This window comes from Heptranchias perlo, chromosome 2, assembly GCF_035084215.1.
Source record: "Heptranchias perlo isolate sHepPer1 chromosome 2, sHepPer1.hap1, whole genome shotgun sequence".
Classification (NCBI taxonomy): domain Eukaryota; kingdom Metazoa; phylum Chordata; class Chondrichthyes; order Hexanchiformes; family Hexanchidae; genus Heptranchias; species Heptranchias perlo.
Window position 1 is genome coordinate 34,531,489 of NC_090326.1, and position 27,800 is coordinate 34,559,288.

The 27,800-nt window shown below is 43.0% G+C and overlaps 1 protein-coding gene across 1 annotated transcript in view; it reads left to right on the forward strand.

The window, feature by feature from the left end:
- Positions 1-27,800, forward strand: part of LOC137336903 (GMP reductase 1) — a 59,303-nt gene that overhangs the window by 29,023 nt on the left and 2,480 nt on the right. The window contains exons 7-8 of the mRNA XM_068001695.1: positions 10,353-10,395; positions 21,140-21,299. Of these exons, the coding sequence (XP_067857796.1) occupies positions 10,353-10,395; positions 21,140-21,299 (203 nt within the window). The remainder of the gene's footprint in view (positions 1-10,352; positions 10,396-21,139; positions 21,300-27,800) is intronic.

Here is a 27,800-nt window from a genome sequence, read left to right on the forward strand (position 1 = left end):
CACAGTAGCATCGGATATGGCTCACTCAGATACAGGGCTAATGCAATGCACATCAGGAGGTGCTCTGGGGCCAGCAGAATCTCAGCAGGCTAGCACTGAAACCTTGCAGCCAACCAAGCACACTCACCTCCTTCCACAAGCATTGACTTAGAAGCAGTAGATTAGATGTCACACATCTCAAAGAAAGCACCAGCACAAAGAGGAAACACCATGGCAAAGAACACTGACAATATTCACACACCACACAATGCATAAAATCATGCACTGCACTTAATCATAATATAATGTTCAGTATTTAATTGTGTAGAATAATGCAGGACCACAATAAAAGATGGGCATTGATGATAGTTGATGATAGTGCACACAAGGTGTTTTGGGACAGTTTAGTTTGTAGATCTGCACAATAGGTTTCAGAAATGGAGCAGCTACTTTTCCAGGCTGCTACTTTTTGTTGTCACTGTTACCTTCTTCCTCTGCCATGCCTTCAGGATTCTGCTCTTCTTGCTCTGTGGTGAGGCTTCTTTGCAGAGCAAAGTTATGCAGCAGATGATGATTCCTGGGACACTGGGAGAAAGGCTGGGGAGGTGGGGGTGGGGGGGTTGTACTGCAATGTGCCCCTGACCTGTTGAGACATCTGAAGCGTTGCTTCAAGATCCTATTGGTATGCTCTGCAATCAACCCAGTGGTAGTGTCAACCTCATTGTATCTGCATCCTTGGCCATAGCTGCACAGTCTTCCAGGAGCCATCCTTCACCCTTCCTTCCCCTTCAAATAAGGCTAGCACAGGCCATTGGCAAAAAATAAAAGCATCATAGGAGCTGCCAGGGAAGCAGGCATTGATCTGTGTTTCAACGCAGATTGTCGTAGACCAGCTGCACATTGATTGAGTAAAAGCCCTTTTAGATTTTTGGGGGCGTGGGGGTGGGAGAGGTGGTTCATATAGATCATAACATAAAGCACAGGGGTCACACGGCTGAAATTAATGATGCTTGCCCTTTCAAAAAAGCAGCAGAAGAATTGTTAGAATTGTGCTGGTCAGTGATGAATGCAATGAGGTGTTAACTCTGCTAAATAATGTATCAATCACCTCCTTCATGCTTTTCTTGACAGCAAATTGACTGACATGCAGAGATCCCCAGTGCTAGCCCACAAGGAGCTGGATGCAGAAAAGTTAAGGGCTGCAGTGACCTTGATGACCACTGGCAGTGCTCTTGATGACCACTGGCAGTGCTCTTGATGACCACTGGCAGTGCTCTTGATGACCACTGGCAGTGCTGTATGGATGTTGGAACTTATCTGGAGGTCTGTCTGTGGGAGAAGCGCAACACGCTCACTGCATACTTGCTAAGCCTTAGTTGCTGTTCAGTCATTCCCAGGTATCTGTGCCTGGGACAGTATACCCATTGGAAAACATAGTGGCAGGACCAGACTTTACATCTTTTGGTGTGAAAACTGACAAACACCGGATAAAAGGGTCTTCCACTTCTTCCAGATAAAAATGGTTGTGTATATAGAACATAGTATTTAATAACAACTGGTACAAGTCAGCAGCTGCAACAGCACTTTGCCTTCCACCTATCTCTTCTCTTCACAGAACCTTTTGGGTTTGCCTTATATACCCTCGCCTTCCTTAGGGATAAGAAAAGCCACAGCCTAGCCCCTCAGGACTGTTACAAGGGACCACTTAATGTTTTTAGTAGCCGTCTCCTGCATTTGCTGGTCTTTCTCAGCCAAGTCCAGTGCAAGAAGAACACTGAATGCAAGACCCTATTTTACACAGATTCCAGTACCTTGGAGCTCTACTATGCAGTGGTCCACCTGCCACTACAGACAAATGAAACGCCAGTTCTGCTGCAATGCCCAATGTATACTTGGATGTTAGGAACAAAGTGCATGTGTGATGCCTGAGCCCTACAATGTGGTTGGTGTGCTTATCACTTTGAGTTTAAATCCCGGCAAAAACAAGTTCAACTGACTTAAAATAGGTATTCAGCACTGAAGTGCACAGAGGCCACTTCCCCCTCAATGGCATCTTGGCATAAAAGATTAAACTGTAGGGAAACATGTGCTACTCTGTAGTCCCGAAATTATTCTTCATTAACTCTCCAATAGTAACAGCCATTTCCAGGTGTGCTGAAATTTCTAAGTGCAAGAGCAACTTTGGGTCCACTGTAGTAAAGCAATCAAAGGGAGGATAGAGGAGTTAGTGGAGCACCAGGTACAGATACCGTGCCTGGAGCAAAGAGCTGACAAGAGACCTGCAGGTCCTTTTCATAAAGAAACACAGTCTGATATCCCCTTTAATAAGCAATCAGCCATGTTTAGGCAGATAAACAGCAGTGACTGTAGACACACAAACCCTAATATAATTAGGTTTAGAGCTCCCGCATCCACCCAAAAAGCCTTGCATATTTCACAACACCTGAGATACCTCACACAACATCCTGCATTTATATATTGTCTTTAACAGAAAAAATATCACAAAGCGCTTTACAGGGGAGATAAGGGGTGGGCAATGGATCTTTTTCAGGAGGGTTAGGAGAAGTGATTGAAAGCTTGGTTGAAGAGATGTATTTTGATGAAGCTTGTAAAGGTGGGAAGGGGGTAGAGAGGTTAGGAAGTTGAGGGGTAGAGGAAAGGAAGTTCCAAAGAATAGGGCTGAGGCAGTTGAAGGCTTTTCCACTGGTGGAGCAGGGGAGAGGAGGAATGTATTGGAGGACATGGGAGGGGATGCTGGAGAAGGTTGCAAAGGTAGGAGGGGGACAAGGCCCTGGAGGGATTTATAAAAAAATGACTAGGATTTTACGTTCAATCTGTTGAGAGACGATGAGCTAATGTAGGTTAGCGAGGATGAGGTGATGGATGAGCAGGGCTTAAGGTGGGTCAGAATACTGGTGGCAGAGATTTGGATGATTTTGAGTTTATGGAGGCTGGAGGCTGGCAAGGATGTTGTGGGAGAAATTGAGTCTATATACAGTCTAATTGGCAATATACAGCAAACTTCAACCAGCAGTAATTAAGTGGTATGACCCAATAAATAAGCAGCCCATCAGTCAAAATCTGGCTGAGTTGAACAATTTCTGCCTGCTAGGACAAATGAACGTATCTCCAAGAGGAAGAAGTAATCTCCTAACTGGTGCATAAGGATTACTGTGTCTTTTTCCTTCCCAGGATTTTTGGGATGAGCGATATATTTTCAGAAACTTCACATGCCACAAGGAGGAGTCCATTTGGACTCACGGAGCAGTAACAAATAAAGCAAAAAAAAATCCCACTCCCCTTTCTGAAAGATTTGGACATGGCTACATGTAGTGGATATGTATTGCATATAAAGGAGTAGTTGAGGCGAATAGCATAGATGCATTTAAGGGGAAGCCAGATAAGAACATGAAGGAGAAAGGAATAGAAGGATATGTTGATAGGGTTAGATGAAGAGGGGTGGGAGGAGGCTCGCATGGAGTATAAACGCTGGCATAGACCAGTTGGCCTGTTTCTGTGCTGTTAAATCTGTGTAATTCTATGTAAAAATGCATCTGGGTTTAAGAATCATGTTGGCAGGCCATGAAATCATTGAATTTTAACACACAGAAACAGGCCATTCGGCCCATCAAGTCTGCGCCATTTGTTTCATTATATGAGCCACCCAAATCTAATCCCATTCTTCTGCTCACTCCTCATCTCCTTGAATGTTCCTTTTTTCAAGAAACTATCTAATTCCCTTTTAAAAGAATTTATGGACTCTGCTTCAACAGTGGTTTATGACGGAGAATCCCACATCCTAACCACCCTCTGTGATCATTTTTAATTTATGCCTTCTCGCTACCATCTTACAAGCCAATGGAAACATGGTGGGGGGGATCCACTGATCTGATGGAGTTCTGGCAGGAGAGCAGTAGAACAACCCAAGGAAACAGCAGAAACTATCATTTCTGCCAGTTCTCTGTGGGTTGTGCCTGAATTTCAGTGGGAGACCAGTGGAATCCTGGTGGAATTTCAGTCCCTATCTATCACTATGTACCGTATCATAACCCTTTCTAATCTTGAAGATCCCTGTCCGGTCACCGCTCGACCTTATCAGCTCTCGTGGAAATAACCCCATCTTCTCAAGTATGTCTTCATAACTGTAACCTCTCATCTCTGGTAACATCCAAGTTAATATACATTTCATTTTTCACATTGCTTTTAAATCCTTCTTATAAAGGGACCTGTACACAATACTCCAACTGTGGCCTAAGTTCCTGTACAAGTTCAACATTACCTCTTTGCTTGCTCTAGTTGCCATTTTTATGGCCTTATCTACTTTCACTGCTACCTTTAATAACCTATGTATCTGTATACCCATGGTTCCCCTACTCCATTTAAAATCCTACCATTTAAGGTGTGTTTTCTTTCACTATTCTTACTTCCAAAAGGCACTACTTTACATTTTTCTACATTGAACTACATCTGCCCATCTTGCTAGTTTATGTATGTTCTCCTGCAGTGTTCAGCAATCTTCATCACAATTTGTTGTACTCATCAATTTCAATATTCCTAAGTCATGACCTTTATGTATACAGTAAATAAGAGCGGCCTCAACATGGACCCCTGTGGAACATCACTTACAACACCTTTCCATTCCCAGAAGTTTTCTTTTACTCTGCCCTTTGTTTTCTGCTCCCCAACCACCTTTCTATCCATGTGGCCAAATTTCTCTCAGTTCCATGTTCCATTAACTTTGCCCATTATCTTTGCCATATGCCAGTTATATGTTAACTTATCAAATGCTTTTTGATAATCTACATAACCCATGTCCACTGAATTTCCTTTATCTGTTATTTCTTGGAAGAATTCTGTAAAATTGGTCAAACGTGACCTGCCTTTTAGAAATCCATGCTGACTGGCCCTGATTAGCTCATTATTCTCCAAGTGCTTAGTAATTTCATCCTCTGTTATCAACTCTGGTTATTACCTACGACTTGAGACTAACTGACCCATAATTTCCTGAAGCATAGAATTGTTACAGCACAGAAGGAGGCCATTCGGCCCATCGAGCCCTTGCCGGCTCTTTGTAAGAGCAATCCACTTAGTTCCACTCTTTCCCCATAGCCCTGCAATTTTTTTCCCTTCAAGTATTTATCCAATTCCTTTTTGAAAGCCACGATTGAATCTGCTTCCACTCACCCTTTCAGGCAGTGCATTCCAGATCATAACTACTCGCTGCGTAAAAAAGTTTATCCTCTGTTACCTTTGGTTCTTTTGCCAATTAACTTAAATTTGTCTTTTTTTTGAAAAAAAAAGAGAAATGTCATGTATTCATGCCATCTTCAAATCCTCTGACACAATTTTCCATTCCACAGAAATATGGAAAATTATGGTCAGAGCCTCTAGTATTCCTTCCCTCAGGATCTGTGCCGAGGAGTCCCCGATTGGGGAATACAAGAATTGGGCCAGATTTTGCTGGAGTGGGGCATCTCATGGCATATGCTGTTAGTTAGACTTTTTCCAGCACCCTTCAATTCAAAATGTTTTTGTGCTGTGACTTGCTGAAAGTGCGAGCTGATAACGACGCAGTGACGGCAACGCGGCATCTGGGACCTTAGTGAATGGTGGGACCAATAGTCTATCTCCTTAACCAATTAAAATAAAGGACTGAGAAAGAAACAGAGGAATGACGGAGAAGGAAATAGGGTGAGTTAGAGTAAAATTAGCTACAGAAAGAGAAATAAAGAGAGGGAAAGAAAGGTTGGATTAAGAGAGAGAGAAAAAAGAGACAGAAAGGAAAAGAACAAAAATTTGAAATTTGAAATTTTAAAAATCTCTAATAACAATTTACCACATGCAGGAATGAGGTTGAATAGCTTAAATTGTTCCCTTTCTGGGCCAGAGAGGTTGACTGGCATTGCATTAGCAATTATCTCATCGTTAAAAAGGTACTTACGCTGTTAAGTTCCAGCCCTAATTTTCTGCAGCGAGTTTAATGGGTAATTAATGTGCAAATCCAGCAAGTTCTTAAAAATAACAAGGAGGCGAAGGGCGAGATGCTGTTTGTCTGAAGCAAATGGTGGAGCGGCTTAAATTGACCAGTAGGTTCTGGAGATTCACAACTCACGGCGTATCTGTTAATCCCCTGAACACGCTGACCAATTTGCGCATTAATAATGGCATGCATCGTTAACACACCGCTATTTTTCCAGCAAGATCCGGCCCAATGTATGCAAGGAATAAAGAGGTAGATTATACGAGTTAACATTCATTTAAAGAATGGACGGAAAATTATCCAATTCGCAAATCAGGCCTGCTTACCTCTGTGCCTGAGTTTCTAATATGAGCTTCTGTCACACGAAGCTCTGTGGTGGGAGTGGTAACTCTTATAAATTTACTCCAGAAAGTGCTTATCAAACTGTAATATTGTCTTATCAACATCTCAAAAAGATCAGCATAGTAAGTAAACTAGGCCACGGCTTCAAATTTCCTTTTTCATTTTTAAGAAATACTAGCTGTTGAGCTTTTGGAGACTCCAACCCGAGCAAGATTTTTGCACCAGTCTGATGAGCAGTTACCTCAAAAGCCCATCTACTCTACCAACTGTGTCCAGCTCAATTGCATAACATTGGGCTCGCTCAGCACAGTGGTAATGCAACTGGATATTCCATGATTTTGCACTGGCACCCTCCCCCTTTTGGGTGTTTGTCAAAAGGCCAGCGTTTTGGGTGGCTGATGTACCCACTCATCTTCAACTGTGGACTGTCTGAAATATCTGAGGTACCTTCAGCAAACCCCATGGGGGATTCAGTGACAGATGATGGATCATTCTGGCACTCGACAACAGACTGTGAATACCCCTCCCTGGAGGGAAATAGTTCGATAGCTATAGATGATTCCCTCTCATCGGTGGATTCCATACCTTCTAACGACTGTCCAGTGTCCTCAGAGATGAATATTGCCTTGGAAATGGATGCAGTGAAGCAGGAAAGCATCAATGATTCCTCTGTGGAGACAAGAAGGACAATATATAACGTATTAGTGGAGGCAGACTGCTGTAGATGTCAAGCTGGCAGAGACTCAGAAATGAAGGTGTAGTGTAGCTAATGACTTGTATAAGGGACTTTATGCACATTGATTAGAGCCTTTACAGACTGTTATTACCATGCTGCTTAAGGTTCAATTTATGCACACTGAATTCCAATTACTATTGATGTACTGGACTGGATAGAAAGAGAAAATAAATTTTAAATTTAACAGACATTTGGGACTCAAGGGTTAGTCTCTTTTGGATTTATTTGAAGACTTTTGTTATCACGTTGCTTGGCCAAGTGAGTCTTCTTTAGGTGGGACTGGCTCACCCTGGGTGTGTTTTGCATCTTTATGCACCAAAATAGTTTTAAGTGTTTCCTACAGTCCTGTGGTACTCAATATATTTTTGCTACTCTATTGGTTTTCATCACAGTCACGGCCCATGTTTAGGATTGCCCGTTTGAAATAGGTAACCGTGTGCACATAACAAAGAAAGTGTATTTAAATTTGACGAATTGTTTCACTAAAATAAACTCAGGTTCAGATAAAGGTAACCACTTTGTCTCCATCCATTTTAAACCAGTGGTATATAATGCTACATTTGCTTTTATTAGCAACAACAACTTGCATTTATATAGTACCTTTAACATAGGAAAACATGTAAGGGGCCTGGTTGATGCATTCGATTTGAATAATTTCCACTAACTGCTGACTGAGTGTCTTAAATTATTTCTGGCAATAAGTTAAAATGGGTGTTTATTGGAAATTGCAGTTTTTCTACTTGAGCTGTAAGGGAAGGAATGTATTATCTAATTGCTTAAGAGTTCTTAACACCAGCAAGTAGGAATATCACCCCCACCCCCCGCCATATAATCTTGCAAAACTGAGATTGAAAGATTTTTGTTAGGCAAGGGTATTAAGGGTTACAGAACCAAGGCGGGTAGATGGAGTTAAGATACAGATCAGCCATCATCTAAATGACTGAACAGGCTTGAGGTGCTGAATGGCCTACTTCTGTTCCTATGATCCTATGGGGGTTAAATTGGATAACCCCAAAAACTGGGCGAGGGTAGTGCGATCAGCTATTAACCCACGCCCGGTTCTTCCTGCGCAGGCAGGACGAGACTTTCGTCCGACCTGTGGACTTGGAAATCAGTGTTGACATGAGGATTCAATGCAATTTGCACTTTCCACCAGCAGGGGGAACCCCAGTCTCTTAAAGGCAGGCTGTCTCTTAAAATCTCTTAAAGGTACCTTTTATTTGCTGAAAATAACAGTCTGCTGTCTGCACGGAGTCTGAACAGAGATCAGACATCGCACATGTAAAACACAGATGCAGATCCCGTCCTTATGTTTACAAACTGATGAGTTATGTTAAAACATTGAATAAAGGTTGCACACTACTAAATCCCACATCCTGCAATCTGCATGCCAGACCTCACCAATCTGCTGATCTGAATTTGTGTCAGAACTGCGAGAGAGCGTGCACCAAGGTTCTCTGTTGATGCACTAGAGGACTTGGTGCAAGAGGTGGACAGAAGGAGGGACATCCTATATCCACGGGGAGGGGGTGGGGCGAGAGGCCCTCCAGACATATGCCCAAAAGGCAGTGAGAGGCAACAGGGGACGTTGTCAATGCCAGGCGCACAGCACCATGAACATGGACGCAGTGCAGAAAGAAGTTCAATGCTTTGACACGAGTGGTCAAGGTGAGTGAGGTCAACTGTCTGGCGTCTCCTACCAACTGCACCACGTACTATACCCTCCATCACCCACATACCAATAAACTCTTTCCATCAGTACTCAGCTCTTCGAAGCAGATGCTTCCTCTCACCCTTACACATTACCACTGTTGCAAGCCGTCCACCCACAACTCACAGGCCACACACACTGGCAGTTATTCAACCATGACATTACCCAGATACATGTCCCGCTTGCTTGCAGGAGAAAGTGGCGCATATCAAGAGGAAGCAAGTAGCAGTGGCATTTAGCCCCTCGAGCCTGTTCCGCCATTCAATGAGATCATGGTGAACCTGTGACCTAACTCCATATACCCTATATCCCTTAATACCCTTGGTTCAGAGAAATCTATTATGAATCAGATTTAGAATTCACAATTGAGCTGCCGTTTGTAGAAGAGCGTTTCAAACTTTTCCCACCCTTTGTGTGTAGCAGCATTTCCTAACTTCACTCCTGCATGTCCTGGCTCTAAATGTTAGGCTGTGTCCCCACATCCTATAATTCAAGTATAGGAGACCTCCAAAAACAGTTCCAAATGTATCGGCAGCCAGAAGCAGTAATCCAGCAACTAACCTGTAAATCCTGCATGGGGAACCTCCAGTCTCTCTAAGATATGTTCAGATGGTCGTGGTTAAGACTGTGCGTTGAGTTGAGCGTTAAGTCCCAAAATGGTGTCTATTACTTTAAATCAGCATTGCACACTGATTGTATTCATTTTTTCCTTACTTTACATGCTTCCGGCGTTCGTTAATACCTATACCAAGATGGCGTCTGACAGACGTCACGCTGGATACTTGTGTGCGCAGCCAAGATGCTATCTTGACACTTCGGGAGGCCGTGTAGCGCCAAAACAACGGGCGCTAGGCAGCCGAATTTCTAGCCGATGTTCCTAATTGAACCGGAGATACTCCAGTTACTTGGACATGTTCACTGACCGAGTACAAGTGTCAGCGGAAAGACTAGGAAAATCCCATGGTCTCACTAGGCCTGTTTGTACTTATTTGGATTGTGCAGCTCAATTTTTCAGCCTTCAAGCTAATACGCAGCAATGTACAGGCCGCGTACTTTAACTATAACAAAAGTCCGTAGCCTGTTAAAATTGAAAGACACTTGGGCTCATAGGTTAAAAACAAATTGGATGTAATGTGTTTAAAAAAAATATGACTGGCAGACTGGCACTAATGGTGGGAGTAAAGGCACTGAAAATAATCATCTGGAACATATAGGTAGGGATGGTCACAGGGTTCTGGCCTAACATCCCTTTAGGCCACAAGTATTACTGACACTGGTTATATTACCAAACGGTCTTTGGAATATAAAGAACATGAAACAGAGAGCTGTGTTTTTCACGTCATGTCTGTAAGGCTGTACACACTATGCACCTAGCCGATTAAATATCTGTACAGGGAACTCATCAAGATAATTAATTTTTAAAAAAATCCAATTAATAAGTCTGTATCTTTAAAGAACTAAAAAAAAAATTTTGATTTTAGATTTTCCAACCAAACAGTGCATTTTTCTACAAACTAATTATTCTACTTCTTCAATGACTTTCAAATGTTTTTTGTTGCTAATTCCATTCAGCCAGTTAATGATTTGTTTTCCCCTTTCTGAAGGATGGTGGCTGCATTTGCCCGGGTGATGTTGCCAAAGCTTTTGGTAAGTTTTCAAATACAATGTCCCTCACATATTTACAAGAGTTTATATTAGGAATTGCTTGGTCTGTTGTATTTGTTTTTCCTTTAGTAAGTGAATAGTTAACACACAAAGTGGATCCTACTATCAACATTAACATTTTGGCCCGTTGCAATTGTCAGCTAATTAGTACCAATAATGGGAAAAAAAGACAAGATTGTTAGTGGCATAGCATTCTAACCTCCACTCCTACTCCCACTCCCACTCCCTTCTGAAGTCTACCAGTACAGTCTGGCACTGTCCCTCCGCACATGGCATCTCTGCCTCCACCTACGTCTGTGTGTGGATACTTCAGATAGCGTCCTCCTGAATGCCTAACAGCCACACACAGCAGGGCAGTATTTTGGATCCAGACATTGGAAAATATTTTCACTGAAATAAGAATGCTTATGAATGATTGCAGACCACACCCACCTATACAAACTACATATGGCCTACCATGAACAGATGTATCATGTTGATCTGGTTCAGAGACTCAGAAATTTAATCTCACGGGCATCTGTTAAGAGTGGAGTGAAACAGTTCAACCAGGATTATTTCTCAATGGTGCCAGCATAAGACACCCATATTCTAAGGAATAAATTGGAGGAGTACCTGTTATTGCAGTAACTTAATTAGAAGTAGGCAGCAGGGATTTAGGAGAAGATCTTGCCTGAGAAACCTCCTTGCCTTCTTTGAGGACGTTACAGATAGCGTGGATAGCAGAACTACCTATAATGTAGTTTATTTAGACTTTCAGAAAGCTTTCGACAAAGTTTCAAATGAAAGATTTCTAATTAAACTAAAAGTCATAGAAATGCAGGATGGAACACAGGCCTGAATAAGGAGCAGGTTAAAAAATAGGAAACAAGATTACTTGTGAGACGTGTAATATTGTACAGGTGAGGGCATGTGTTGCGTGGAGTTCCACGTGGACCCCTATTTGTTTCTAATCAACATAAATTACCTGGATATTGAAACCAGTTGCAAGATGGTCAAATTTACTCAAGCATAAAATAGCGAGAGTAGTAGAGACAGAGAATGCAGCAAAAGAATTTGGATCGAGCATGCAAATGAGGACACTAATGGTGAAATTAAATTTAACAGAGATATAAATGTAAAGTGTTACATGTTGGTTGAGAAGTTATGTGACATAAGTATAACAATGAATGGAATTGAATCAGTACAGGGAGACTTAAGAGATGGATCTGGAAATAGTAAGGCTTGTCACCGTCAATGTCCTGAAAATGTGGTGAAACACTTGATAATATAAAGAAACTAGCTGGGATAAAGTGTAAGAGTTTACATTTTTGCCATAAAAATTTTGTCAGAGGTGAATTTAAATTTGTGATTCAAATCTGTACATTCTATGATCGTAGTAAACAGATTTTCACAGGACATTTCCCCACAAGTAGCGAAAATTTAAATTTTACCGTGAAAATAATCGGTTCCTACTGTATAACCAAAAAAGTAGAAGATACTGTAAAATTGATTATTCCAGGCAAATAAAATGTTTTAATTACAGAAATACAGCCTATGAAAATGCATTGACTGCAGTGGGTGTGACCGTGTGGTGTACAGGGTTTGAGCGTACCGTGTACAGGGTTTGAGCATACCGTGTACGGGGTTCGAGCGTGCGGTGTACGGGGTTCGAGCGTGCGGTGTACAGGGTTCAACCGTGCGGTGTACCAGGTTTGACCGTGCGGTGTACAGGGTTTGACCGTGCGGTATACCAGGTTCGAGCGTGCGGTGTACAGGGTTCGAGTGTGCGGTGTACAGGGTTTGACCGTGCGGTGTACAGGGTTTGACCGTGCGGTGTACCGGGTTTGAGCGTGCGGTGTACAGGGTTTGACTGTGCGGTGTACAGGGTTTGACTGTGTGGTGTACAGGGTTTGACCGTACCTTATTATCTGCTTTAAATTTATTTTTCAGTAATTTCCATTTATCTTCTCTGGACCTTCTTTTCTGACTTCGAGGTGATTAGTACTGGGTTTACCGTATCAATGCCATTTGATATACGCTCCTATGAGGTTGACCCTTAACCCTTTTCTTTTTACACTGTAAGGCTCTGAACTTCTCTGTTCTTGCCCATAGCTCATCACCTTTACATTTGAGATCTTTTGTAAACCCTCTCCATTACATGTACTGGCCTTTTATGTATTCCCCACTTTCTTCGCCTTACTATTGGCAGCCGGCCTTCAGCTCTGGAATTCCCTCCCCAAACTGCTTCACCTCTCCACCTCTCTCTCCTCCTTTAAGATGCTGCTTAAAACCTACCTCTTTGACCAAACGTTTGGTCACCTGTGCTAATGTCTCCTTTTTTGGCTCGGTGTCAGTTTTTGTCTGAATACGCTCCTTGGGACGTTTTACTATGTTAAAGCGCTAATTAAATGCAAGTCGTGGTTGTTGGACTGTGTAGGGCTGATTTTCCAAATGTACATTTCCAGACGGGAGCAGCATTTGGAAAATCGGCTCATATCTTTGTTGCAGTGTGGCCAAAACTGGACACAAAATTCGAAGTGTGGTCTGGCTACAACATTGTGGAGCTTCGATGTAACTTTGGTCATAGCAAAAAGATTTCCGCAAGGAGGATGCACATTTTCACAACGAACAAATTGCGATTCAGACCCTGCACACCGCAAGGTCAAACCCTGCACACCGCAGGGTCAAACCCTGCACACCGCACGGGTCTTTTTTTTAATATATATTTCAAAATATACTTTACTTCATAAAATTTTAAAAGGTACACACGGTTTACACACAGTTCAAATAGAGGGCACAAAATGCAGCACAGCATCCAAAGCAATACAGTACAGATTGTATACACTAAGATCTCCATTGTTACAATTTTGAAACACTGTACATATTTTCTAATACATAGTACAATGCAGGGTGGGGTGGCTTTATACGGTGGCCTTTCCCCATAGAGCCTTTGCGTAGGCCGCACCTCGCTTCAGTGCGTCCCGCAGCACGTACTCCTGGACCTTGGAGTGTGCCAGTCGGTAACACTCCGTCATGGACCGCTCCTTCAGCTGGAAGGCCAGCAGGTTTCAGGTGGACCAAATGGCCTTCTTCACCGAGTTGATGGTCTTCCAGCCACAGGTGATGACTGTCTCGATGTGCGTCCCGGGGAACAGTCCGTAGGGCACAGCGTCCTGTGTTACCGAACTGATGAGGACAAACCTGGACAGATACCAGCTCATCTCTCTCCACTCCGTGTGCCCAAAGGGGCAGCCCATCAGGAGGTGGATTACAGTCTCCTCCCTGCCGCAGCCTCGAGGGCAGCTTATGGTGGGGCTGAGGTTCCATGCGTGTTGGAAGGACTCCATCGGGAAGGCCTTTCTCACCACCATCCAGGCTACATCCTGGTGCCTGTTTGTCAGATCTGGGGATGAGACGTTCTTCCAAATGGCATTGAACGCCTGGTCAGGAAAAAACCCGATCGAGTCCACTCTCTCCTTTCCTTGCAGGACTCTCAGGACGTTTGCTCAGTGCTTGGTGACACTTGGTGTTTGCATACTGGGGCTGTACACATATCCTGAGGCAGCCACACACAAAGGTGGCCACGAAGATCAGAGCAGCACTGGGGACACTCTTCCCTCCTTCGTCTGGGGGCTTGTACATGGTGACCCTGTGGACATGTTCTACCTTGGACCTCCAGACAAAGCGGGTGACTGAGACAACAGAGTTGTGGGGAATGGGCCAGACTCTGGCCATGTAGAACAACACCGCGAGCACCTCACACCTTATCACCAGGTTCCTGCCGGTTATGGAGAGGGATCGCCCCACCTACGTACCAAGCTTCTGTTTGGCCTTGGCGATCTGCTCCTCCTAGTTCTTGGTGCAGGCCAGGGGCCCCCCGAGCCAGATCGCCAGCAGCTTCAGGTAGTCCATAAGAGTCGGAGTAGGCCATTTGGCCCCTCGAGCCTGCTCCGCCATTTAATGAGATCATGGCTGATCTGATTTTTACCTCAACTCCACTTTCCCGCCCTTTCCCCATATCCTTTGACTCCCTTGCTGATCAAAAATTTGTCTAACTCAGCCTTGAATGTATTCAATGACTCAGCCTCCACAGCTTTTTGGGGTAAAGAATTCCAAAGATTCACGACCCTCTGGGAGAAGAAATTCCTCCTCATTTCCGTCTTAAACGGGCAACCCTTTATTCTGAGACTATGCCCCCTAGTTTTAGAATCCCCCACGAGGGGTAACATCCTCTCAGCATCTACCCTATCGAGTCCCCTCAAAATCTTGTATGTTTCAATAAGCTCTCCCCTCATTCTTCTAAACTCCAATGAGTATAGTCCCAACCTGTTCAATCTTTCCTCATAAGGCAACCCTTCCATACCTGGATAGTCGGACCTGACGGTGAAGGGGACAAGGGATCGGGTCCCCCACCTGCCAAAGAACATGTCCTCGCTTTTATTTCGGTTCACCCTGGCCTTGGAGGCCATCTCGAAACGGTCGCAGGTGCCCACTAATGTGTGGACCGACTGCTAATCGGAGCAGAAGATGGTGACGTCATCCATGTACAGGGAGGCCTTAACCTGAGAGCCTCCGCTGCCTGGGATCGACACCCCTGATACCTGCGTCCTTCCTGATGGACACGGCAAACGGTTTGATACAATGTACGAACCAGACGGCGGAGAGAGGACAGCCCTGCCTGACTCCAGATCTGATCGGAAAGCTCTCTGACTCCCACTCGTTGATTAGGACTGTGCTACGGATGACTGCGTACAGCAGTCGGATCCAATCGTGGATTCCCTCCCCAAAATCCATTTTGGAGAGCATATCCATCATGTACGTGTGGGATATTCTGTCGAAGGCCTTCTCCTGGTCCAGGCTGATGAGGCAGATGTTCACCCTCCTGTCCTGCACATAGGTGATCGTATCCCTGAGCAGCGCAAGGCTATCAGAGATCTTTGTGCTGCATTCAGTACAGGTCTGATCCGTGTGGATAAAACCATAGTCCCCTGAAACTTGCTGATTGTCTCAGGGTAGTCAAGGGAGAATTTCCCGAGGTTTTTCTGAAATTGGCTATACGTTTTTTTTTGCCTTCCCGAAGAGTTAGCATTAGAAAGAAAGAATTTTCATTGATACAGTACCATTTTGTGTGCTCAGGACATCCCAAAGTGCTTTACAGCTAGTGAGTTACTTTTGAAATGCAGACCCTGTTGTTATGCAGGCAGCAAGTCCCACAAACAGCAATGAGAAGAATAAAGAGTTAATCTGTTTTGTTCGTGTTGGTTGAAGGATGAATGTTGGTCATGATACCTGGAGAACTACCCTGCTCTTTGCAATCCTCCAGTCCTCTGGCACCGCCCCCATATCTAAGGAGGATTGAAACATTGTGGCCAGAGCCTCTGCAATCTCCACCCTTACTTCCCTCAGTAACCTAGGATGCATCCCATCTGGATCAGGTGACTTTTCTACTTTGAGTACTGCCAATCTTTTAATTACCACCTCTTTACCTATTTTTATCCTATCCAATACCAGTACTACCTCTTCTTTTACTGTGACATTGGCAACATCCTCTTCTCTAGTGAATTGTAAACAATTTTACAACACCAAGTTATAGTCCAGCAATTTTATTTTAAATTCACAAGCTTTCGGAGGCTTCCTCCTTCCTCAGGTGAACATTGTTGGAAATGAAATCCTCGAAATTCTCTAGTGAAGACCGATGTGAAGTATTCATTTAGTACCTCAGCCATGCCCCTTTGCCTCCTCAAGAAGATCTTTTTTGTCCCTAATCGGTCCCACCTTTCCTTTGACTGACCTTTTACTATTTATATGTTTATAAAAGACCTCTGGGTTCCCTTTTATGTCATTATCTCATTGCTATTTGTAGGTCCTTGCTGTGCATAAATTGGCTGCCGTGTTTCCCTACAGTGACTACACTTCATAAGTACTTCATTGGCTTTAAAGCGCTTTGGGTCATCCCAAGGTCGTTAAAAGTGCTATATAAGTGCAAGTCTTTTTCTCACTAGCATAACCAACTTATGGTTTTGTCATTCATGAACTATACAGTCAAGTTGACTTGTGGACTAAGACTATGCTGATGGCTCTGTGGTGAAAACTGCTGCCTAATGTGAATCTGAGCCATACAGACCAGAAAGCTCCCAGGTTTGATTTCAGCTAAAGCAGTGATAGGGTTGTCCTCAGTGCCTCTGGGAGCAGGGAGGGAAAAATCAGCCAAGATTTCTGCTCCTGATTGCCAGCCACCAACAGCTAATGGATGGTGTGTATTTGTGGGCTATATTGGGCCTGGCTATGCTGCTTCACAGAGTAAAAAAGCCTGATGATGCTAGGCCTCACAAATGACCACTCGGGCAAGATACGTCAGCAAGAGGAGAGAAGGTAGGGAAAACCGGTGATTCACTGTAGTTTGTTGTATCACCTTGATTTTACTGTACCTTGCATTATGTACAAACTGGAGTAAATCAGCAAGTTCAAGGGGGATAGGACATTTCAGTATTTGTTTCTGAAAAGGATTAAATGCTGAAAAAAAAAATGAAAGGGCAATTACTAATTTCAGGCTATTTACAAGACATCATTTAACATCAATCTTAGTTCTGCCAAAGGGTATATTTATGTAAAGAAGCAGGAAGGGTTGGAGTGGATTACAAGGCAGTAACGCAATCAATGGGCTCAGATGACATCAAGATCGGCAACAGTGAAGCTCACTGTTTTATTGGTCATTTGAAGCCTGAGCTTGAAATACTGCCCAGAGTCCTCCACTACCCAACCATTACATTTTGTAATGTAAAGGGATTTTTTAAGCCATTGCTATTACTATTGTTTGGACAATTTACTTCATTAACACTTGCATATAGTTTGGGTTTATATGCCGTCTTTGTTGGCTCTCTTGGGCCAAGGTTAGCAGTGATTTTACCAACAACTTTTCCTCCTGAGATCATAATGTTTCCAAAGAATCCAAAAATAATTGATATACTTCCCAAAAAAAAAACATATTGAAACAGGAAGAAAATGTGGACCAACCTGAAATAACGAAATTCTGGCAGTGCCCAGTAAATAGGCTTTATAGACCTCTTTTGAAGCCTCAGAATTTTTTTTACACTCACAATTTTCTGACATGCGATCATGACAGACTAAGTCCCCTGTGCCTCCGAAAGTAATGTTCTAACTTGTTGCCCTTCTTGTGAGAAATTGGACCTTGAATACCATAGAACCATACCACAGACATTTAGAGCAGAGGAGGCGGCTAGTTGGCCTGTGTCTGTGTCAGCTCTTTGTTAGAGTAATCCAAAACTAACCCCACTGCCCCACATTCTCCTCACAGCCCTGTATTTGCATCTGCTCTAACAACTCTCTGCATAAAGAAATTTCTGCTAACCTTTCTCTTTAGTCTGAATGACAAATTTAAATTGATAATTCCTTGCGACTGACTCCTTAACAAGAGGAAGTAGTTTTTCCCTATTCACCTTCATAAAACCCTTCATAATATTAATAACCTCTTAAATCTCCTTTTAGTTTTCTCTGCTCCAGTGGAAATTGTCCCAGTATCTCAAGCCTCACCTCATAACAGTAGTTTCCCATCCCTGATATCCTATGGAATCTACACTCTCTATGGCTTTAATCTCCTTTATATAATGGGACATCTAAAACTGGACACAGTACTCTAATAATGTTATCATTATTTCTTTACCCAAAATACAGTTGGCCTTTTTCATGGTTTTATCAACCTGCACTTGCACTTTCAGAGAATTATATATTTGAACCCTTTGGTCACTCCGTTCATCCACACCCTGCAGTGTCTTTCTGTTAAGCGTATACTCCCATTTCTTGTTTTACCTGCCAAAATATATTACCTCACACTTCTCCACATTAAATTTGCCTGCCTATTCTATCATCCAGTCAATGTTTTCCCAAAGCCTTTTACAGTCCTTCTTGCTAATTGCTAAACGCCCTACTTTTGTGTCACTGGCAAATTTTGATAGTCTGCTCCTTATGCCAAACTCCAAATCACCTTTATAGACAGAGAATGAGAGAGAACATAAGTGGGACTAGTACTGACCCCAGGAGAACTTTACTTTCAATCCTTCTCCAATATGAGCAACATGCATTAAACATTCTTGCTCCTACATTTCTTGATATCATACGCATGAATTTTTATAACAAGCCTCGTGAGACAGCTTATCGAACACCACCTGATAATCCATATATTCCACTACATTCTATTTACTTATTTAACTCGTTGCTTCAAAATTTGTCAAATGCAACTTTAAAAAAAAAATTCTCGGGATGTTGGCATGGCCGGCACTTAATGTCCATCTCTAGTTGCCCTAAACTGAGTGGCTTGCTAGGCCACTTCAGAAAGCAGTTAAGAGTCAACAACAGTGGTGTGGTACTGGACTCATATATAGGCCGGACTGGGTAAGGTTGGCAGGTTTCCTTACCTAAGGATATTGCCAGGACGAATTGGTGATCGTATGTGCAATAGAAAGTCTCATTGATAAACTGAACATACCAGTGCTACCAAGGAAAGGAGAGCCTGGGATAGCAGTACTCATATTACTTCATTTTCATTGACTGGTAGGACCATTGCTGTATCTGTGTCTCTGCTTCTGATCACAGCAAGTCCTGGTTTTGGATATTGCCAGTGCTGATGTTCTCTTTCCTCTCCATCAAAAGAAAGCAGGGAGATCTCTATTAAACCTGGCAGGGACGAGCACGGAAAACTGGATCCATTAACATCTGATGACCGACTGATGAGAACAGAAACAGAGGCTCAAAGAGAAAGAAAGAAATGTGGTTTATTTGGACTTTCAAAAAAAACATTTGATAAAATACCACATATGAATCTTATTGGAAAGATTAAGGACCGTGGTATTAAAGATAAAGTGGGCTGAGCATACAGGAGTGACTGAAGAATAGTGGGGTTAAATAGCTAGCAAGGTGTAGCAAGCGGTCTATCCCAGTGTTGGGGCCTCTCTTGTTCCTCATATGCACAAATGATTTGGACATGGACAAGAACTATCAAAATGTACTGAAGAAAGTAAATTAGGGAGCGTGGCAAACTGTGAGGTAGAATGCAAGAGATTGCAGGAAGACAGGTGAGGGGAGTGGGCAGATGTGTGGCAAAAACAGCTCAACACATTCAATGTGTAGTAGTGCATTTTGGGGGAAGAGTTTGAAAATAAAAATATCATGAATGGTGACATTTTCAATGGAGGAATAGAAAGATCTGGGGAATGCAGATTCCCAGATCTTTTAAAACAGTATTGCAGGTGGAAAAGGCCATAAAAAGGCAAATGGGTTTTATATAAGGGGGGCTTAATACAAAAGCAAAGAGTTGATGTCAGTTCTCTTCAAAATATTAATTACGCCACAGTTGAAGCACTGTATGCACTTTTGGGTTCTCCATTACAGAAAGGATGTTGAAGCCATGCAAAAGGTGCTATGTTGAGTCAGTAGGATGGTACCAGGGATAAAATGATATAGTTATAATGAGACGGGAAACATTAAGGCTGTATTCACTTTAGCAGTGAAGATTAAGGAGAGATCTAATAGAAGTATTAAAAGGGTTTGAGTGGGTAAATAGTGAAAAGTTGTTTCCACCAGTCAGTCAGTGGATTGATAATATGGGGCAACTGGTAATTGAAGTCAAGCCAATCAGAGTGTTTAAGAGGGAATTAAACACTTGAAAAGGAAGCAGATTGAAGAGCATGTGGAAAACAAAGCAGGGATGAGAGTAGAAAGTCCCTACGTGAAGCCAGCACTGGCATGATGGGCCAAATAGCCTCCTCCGATGCTGAAATTTCTATGCTTCTGTAAAAACAGAGACAACATAGAACATTACATTTTAAAAATCATGTGGATAAGACAGTTGATGCCCAAATCTGAAGATTTAATGGTACAGAGAATTGTAAAGTCTAAACGTTACAGACAATTCATATATGGCAAAGTACTTGAGTTTGAGGCTTGACTGTACCTGGTTTCTGGTGCCACTGGAGGGCGCTGCTGTACAAAAGCTCAGGCAGGATTCAGTGGGTTTGCACAGGACTCAGTCTATAACATCTTCATCCACTGTTATAGTGGACCTTGTGAATGAAGCAATCCATTCTGATTGCAGTATGGAAAAGTGCACGTTACAAAAGAATGTATAAGGAGTTAAAAATGCAAAAAAAACCTTTAAGGAGTGTGATGCCACATCACCTTAGTGCACTCACTTTTTGAATCACAGAATAACAACAAACAAGTTCCCTACATGCACAGGGCTCTTAGTCTCAACCAAAGCACTGGGCGAGAGGGGGGCACTAGTGGGAGGGAAGAAAGTCAAAGGGGATATCAATACATCTAGAATTCTGTCCAGAGACCTAGAAAAAGGAAAAAGAAAAGCAACTTTTTTTTTAAGTACGTTTATTAGGATAGCAGATAGCTGTTGCTGAGGGGATTCAGGTTATAGCAAAGGCTCCCACTGTGGACTCCAGGTCACACGCACATTTAACATTGTTTACTTTTTAATAACATAAGGCGATCAGAGAGAGATTGCGTGGGTGAAATCTGCAGAGCAGTGCAATTTTAATTATTTACTCTCGGGACGTGGGCAGCATTGGCAAGGCCGCATTTATTGCCCATCCCTAATTGCCCCGAGATGTGCAGCCCTTGTGACGATGGTGCTCCCACTGTGGTATTAGGTGGGGAATTCCAGGATGCCAACCGCCATTAAAAGCTACTGTGGTACTGAGGCACTCTCTTGCACTGATTCCAGGGGCTGGAGCTGATTTTGTGATGCTGGGAGGGATGTTTGCAGGTCACGATCAGTGCGCTGGAGAAATCATCGAGAAGAACGGCAAAAAGATGAAGCTTTTCTACGGAATGAGCTCCGATACGGCCATGAAGAAGCACGTTGGAGGCGTGGCAGAATACAGGTAACAGGACTTAGAATGTCATCATTACGATGTTCGTGATCAGCTGATGTTGCTTCTTAAAGGGGTATGATCACCTCAAGAGGTGTTTTTTTTAAATGCAGTACCAGCTCCAGTAACTCAGTACAGAATGACTGTGCATGGAGGGAGACCATGGGTTCTGAATAAACCAGGGAGAAGCCACTGGCTGCGTCTTTATTCCTTCACTAATACTAACTACGTACATCTCAGCCAGGAACATATGAATTGTTGCCTCCTTGGCTAGCTCCACCTGATGGATACATGTGCTATTACACATTATACTTTTAAAATGACGTTCCTCCTTCCCTTCAAAAGTCAGACGTTTAAAAAAAACTTAACTGCCAAACATGGAGACTTGTCCAGTATTTGTTGGGTAGGATTTGACTTTCAACTCATTCAAAAGATTTACACTTGCGCATGTATTTAAAACCAAACTTATAGAATAAACTGTAACCATAAATAATACTAATGAATAACTCTTGCAAACACTAAAAGATTTACTGAGGTCATTCTGCCATCTCATTCTGAAATGACAACTCTTTGTACATGAGAGTATATTGGGGAAACTGTGCTTGGAGGGAGACCAAGTTGGAGAAAGGACTACAATTGTGCAGCCCTGATTATTTGATCCACACTCCTGATGAGTGCAGCTCCCTGCTGGTGTAGGAGGTGGGGACAGTTTGTCATGTTAGTAACTTTTCACCATCCTTACTCTCAGACTTTACAACATTCCTTCTCTTACCAGTATATCCTTTAATCTTATTCTTTGACTAATTGCCGTTGTTCTGCATCAGATTATTACATAAGAACGTAAGAAATAGGAGCAGGAATAGGCCATCCGGCCCCTCGAGCCTGCTCCACCATTCAACAAGATCAAGGCTGATCTTCTACCTCAACGCCATTTTCCTGCACCATCCCCATATCCCTTGATGCCTTTAATATCTAGAAATCTATCGATCTCTGTTTTGAATATACTCAATGACTGAGCCTCCACAGCCCTCTGGGGTACAGAATTCCAAAGATTCACCACCTTCTGAGTGAAGAAATTTCTCCTCATCTCAGCTATTCTGTTTTGTTTTACTGAAATGTAGTAAGTCGATGCTCATTTTCTGATTTGAGTAAGGCTGTGGTAGGTGCTTCCTCAGTGCACAGCAGATCCTCATCAAGTTCCACAATTCTGGCTTCCACAAGTTCCTTTCTACATATCAACAGTCTTTTCAAGTGTCTTCACGCACCCGTCTGCTTTTCCCACTGGCTTCTGGTGAAACCCAAGATACCCTGAGAATTGCCTGAATTCAGCACCATCAGTTGGCAGGTCGCTATCAACCGTGATGACTTCCAGAGCTGCAGGTACCAGAGAGCGTGTCCAGTTTCAGTTACAGTATTGTGGCCCGAGCGGATGTTGATATCAGAACGTCAGCTTCTGGAAGCCTTGAGTAATCGCCTCCGATCGCGAGCAGGTCCGTGCCAGATGGAAAGGGTTTGCAGAAATCAACATTTAGTTTCTGTATTCTAAGAGTTCAGACGTCAAAAGTCACTCTCACTTGTTGACTTGCGTTGCCGGCAAGCTGTGCGCATGACCTCACAGATTCCTTGTCGATGCCAGGGAACCCACTCTTTCAAGTAGTAATGAGTTTGGCTTCACAATTCCTTGGTGCTCATTATATGTGAGGCTCTCCGTGCAGCCATTTTATCTCCTCTGGAAACAACTCAGTCAGTTACTGATATTTCTTCTCTTACATCCCAGCAATTTGTGTGTTTCTTTCATCTGTGACACTGAATCACAGCTTGTGGTGCAGTCTCTTGTCTGACTTCTTGAGGTCTGAGTGCCCTTACCACGATGTACTATGCAGTGAAGCTGATGAACTCTTCAGCTAATTTTGAAGAATGCCTCTCAGCAGAGTCTGGTTTCAGGAGCTATGGCATGTAATCTGCAGAGTTTCTTCTGCTGCATATTGCCACTTCAGATTGAGGAATGAGAAACTCAACATTGGCTTTCCATAAAGTAGATTCAAGAATTTTTTTGTCCTTTAATAACCTTACATGAACACACATATACCTGTGGAAATCTTGTACTCATTGTGCCATCTTGTCCATTCCAGCTATATTTTTCTGTAGAAGGTAACAAATGACAAGAGTAATTGATGGCTTTTCTATTCTCAGTCATGTCAATCTGAATCAGGATTACTTCAAGATCAACAGCACGCATGCCTACCCAGAGCTCTGTGGTCTTCCCTTTATCAAAGTACATCGCAACTGTGCCACGAGAGAGTAATTCTTTTGATTGTTGTGATGCTTTGTCATGTTTGTCTTTCAGCAGGACTGTTGCATTTTTCACTAATACTTCCTACAGTTCTACCACGATAGTAGTGAGAACAGAGATAAAATGTGGACCGTACATGGCCATTCCTAGTGGGCCTCTCATTTTCGGTGGAGGTGGCACCTGAATTTCTTCCAAATTTAAGTGTCAGCTTGGCTAAGTTGATAGCACCTTGCCTCAGAGATAAGATTGTGAGTTCAAGCCCCACCCCATGACTTGAGCACGTAATCTAGACTGACAGTCCAGGGCATTACTGAGGGAGTGCTGCATTGTCAGCGATGCTTCAGTCGAGGACCTGTCTGCATGTTCAGGTGGATGAAAAGGATCCCATGGCACTATTTGAAGATTAGGGAGTTTTCCTAGTGTTCTGACCAACATTCCTTGCTCAATCAACACCACCAAAAAAAAAATTAATCATTCATCCCCTTTGCTCTTTGTGGGAATCTGCTGTGTGCAAATTGGTTGTTCTATTTACCCATGTAACAACAGTGCCTCCACTTCAAAAAGTAATTTATTGGATGTAAAGTACTTTGGCCATCCTGAAGATATGAAAAGGTCCTATATAAATGCAAGTTCTTTCTTTGAGTCAGGTAATATTCTCAAATATTTCAACCACAAACAAGATCCAAGAGAATGTTTCTACATAGATTTACATTGAAACAGGCTGTTTGGCCCAAATAGTCTGTGTTGTTTATCCTTCAGACCAGCAGTAGTCCCAATTCTACGTGGCCATATCCCTTTTTAAGAACATAATAAATAGAAGCAGGAGTGGGCCATACGGCCCCTCGACCCTCCTCCGCCATTCAATAAGATTATGGCTGATTTTCTACCTCAACTCCACTTTCCCACCCTATTCCCACCCTTGATTCCCTTAGATTTTTGAACACTATCAATCTCAGTTTTCAATATACTCAACAACTAAGCATCCACAGCCCTCTGGAATAGAGAATTCCAAAGATTCACGACCCTGAGTGAAGAAATTTTTCCTCATTTCAGTTCTAAATGGCTGACCCCTTATCCTGAGACTATGACCCCCTAAGTTCTAGACTTTCCTGCCAGGGGAAACACATAGACTATGTGAGTGGGAATACAGTGATTCGGGGCTGGTTTCTCTGATCTAAATTGGAGAATATACATAGCCTGCTTAATTCTGAAATAATTTCATTGCATGTCATGTTGCTCTTATTTGATTGCAGCATATGTATCCACTCATCATCAGGATTTCTCAGTTGGTACAGTCACTGTTGGCAATACTCCAGCGATGACCACTTAAATCTCCAATTATCATTTTCTATCAACACATTTAGGTTCTTAGTTTTCATTTGAGTGGGAATGGAGATTTTTTACGTCGATGTGTGACAATCTACATGGGTTCATCTTTGTGACATTGCATTTGTGCACCCTTTGTCTTACTGATTCCTTTGGAGACATTTGAAAATTTGTCAGCAGAGCTTCATTTTATTTAGTCTGCCATTGCAGTCAGCAACTTCAACTCATACTGTCTGTAGGCTTAGAAAAGATGCAGTATTTCCCCTCACGTGCACACCATCACTTGTGACTCTTTTTTCTGCCATTATAATTTGTGATGGTGGGCATCCCCGAACCATATGGAAATAGCTTTACTGATCTTCTCTGTAGCCTTAAAACTGGTACTACACACAATTTCCTTAAAGCTGCAGTCATTGTTTTTTGTGGGCTCCCAGTATCAGCTGCTATTAGTGCAAACTCCGCTCCACTTGGTTTGTCCGGGCAACAAGTAAACTGGATAAACTGCATCTTACAAACATGATGTGGCATCATGTTCACATCGTTCCACAACATGTTCCACATCGTTCACCTGAGGAAGGAGGTAGCCTCCGAAAGCTTGTGAATTTAAAATAAAATTGCTGGACTATAACTTGGTGTTGTAAAATTGTTTACAATCTTACAAACAAAGCACATTAGTACACGTAGAAGATTTTTCAGTTTGACTAAACAGGATCATCGCTTTGTCTTGACAAATGTTCTACTTGCTTACCAGGCCCCAACGTTGCTCCACACTCCAAGACAATGGACAACGAGTAAAGCAGATGTAACAGGGCTGCACTGACAAGTCAATTGTAAATGGATTTCACTGTCAGCTTTGGCTCTGTGGGTGGCACTCGCCTGAGTCAGAAGCTCGTGGGCTCAAGCACCACTCCACAGACTTGAGCACATAATCTCAGCTGACACTGCACTGCAGTACTAAGGGAGTGCTGAACTGTCGGAGGTGTCGTCTTTCGGATGAGACGTCAAGCTGAGTTCACGTCTGCCCTCTCAGGTGGACATAAAAGATCCCACGGCACTATTCAAAGAAGAGCAGGGGAGGTCCCCCCGTGTCCTGGCCAATATTTATGCCTCAACCAACACCTAAAAACAGGTGATCTGGTCATTTGTCACATTGCAGTTTATGGGGCCTTACTGTATGCAAGTTGTCTGCTGCATTTTCTACATTACAACAGTGACTGCACTTCAAAAGTACTTCATTGGCTGTAAAGTGTTTTGGGACATCCTGAGGTCTTGAAAGGCGCCATATAAATACAAGTTCATTCTTCTTACTTTCTCTGGTACACCTCCAATCTCGAGCACACTTCTCACATCCTTACCTGACACAGCCTCGTCTTTTCTCTCATTTTTCCTTTTACATAAAGCAGATATCTCTCCTCTTCTGAACGATTATTAACTACTTCCTGTGACACGTCTCTATTTTGCTGAGTTTTTCCCTTTTGTTCACTTTCCCGCCTCCGCTTTATTTCAGGTTCATTATCGTAAAACTAATTTCAGATTCTTTTTGTCAATCTAGCCTTATCATCACCGTTGGGCACGGAACTGGGTTGTGAGTAAAACTGAAGAGAAATCACTTCCTCTAGAAGATCGCCACCTTTGTATTTATCCCTTTAGCAATATTTGTTCTAGCTTGCTGATTTCTTGGCCAGGACCTCAACTAGTAATTGATAGCACGACGCCCAGGCCTGGTTTGCCTCTGCTGGATACACACGCAATACATCGTATAGTCTGAATGGTCAGCTGTTGGGGCAGGTTCACTCTGCAGCAGAGTAGCTGCAGCAGCACAAACATTTACAATAAAAACTACACTGCAGTTGCTACTAAAATTGGAATAGAAATAAGAGACATGCAGTACAAGCTCATTGATGCCAAGAGGCGGTCACATTGCACATTTCAGCACTGCACAATGTAAGGTCTTTTCCAGGACAGTTTCCATGGTGATAGGATTAATTGAAACGATTTCTTTCTATGGAATTTTGTCTGCAGCCTTCTTGCTTTCATCCTGACAGCAACTGCGATTGTTGTTTTTCATTAGCTGCTTCTATATTGGTTTTGGAGAGCTGCTGGGACCACCCACTCTCGGAGCATGGAAACAGATTAACTGGTCATTATCAAATTGCTGTTTGCGGGATCTTGCTGTGCATAAATTGGCTGCCGCGTTTCCTACATTACAACAGTGACTACACTTCAAAAGTACTTCACTGGCTGTAAAGGGCTTTGGGATGTCCTGAAGTCATGAAAAGTGCTATATAAATGCAAGTCTTTATTTTTTTCATGGGTCTCATGCAGTCAGCAGCGGTGGTAGCCCCAGAGTGGACTTGCTGGACTTGTTGTAGCTGGCTAGCTGCCAGGAAGACCCTTTTTTTTTAAAAAAAGAGAACAGGACGTGCTAGCTTGTGATGAGTTTGCTGTGAGACTGCCGCTGGCTGCTGGGGATCTGGGCGTCGGAGGGGCGGGGCAGCAGAGGCTGTCGGCACCGGTGCTCCTCCAGCATCAATATAGAAGCAGCTTGTGTGTTTATATCCTTTCCCTGCCTTTTCACCACTTCACTTAACTATTTTTGCAGCCCTTTGTTCTTTTAATGCTTTCCCATTCCTCGCTGAGACGATCATTGCACATCATCAGCCTCTACTTGCTCTTTTCGGCTTTACGGCAAACCCGCTTGCGGGCCAGTAAACTCATTGGGCACTTCTCGGCGAGGAGCGACACTCGCGGGAGGTGCTTGTTGGGACTCTGAATTTTCCTTGAAAAATCAAGTTGCTCCAGGCCTAAGGTTTTCCTGACCATTGCTTCCTGTGAGCACCATTCCTCACCGATAATGCCCAATTAGGGAATCGGCTTTATTGTCTCCTCTCTGT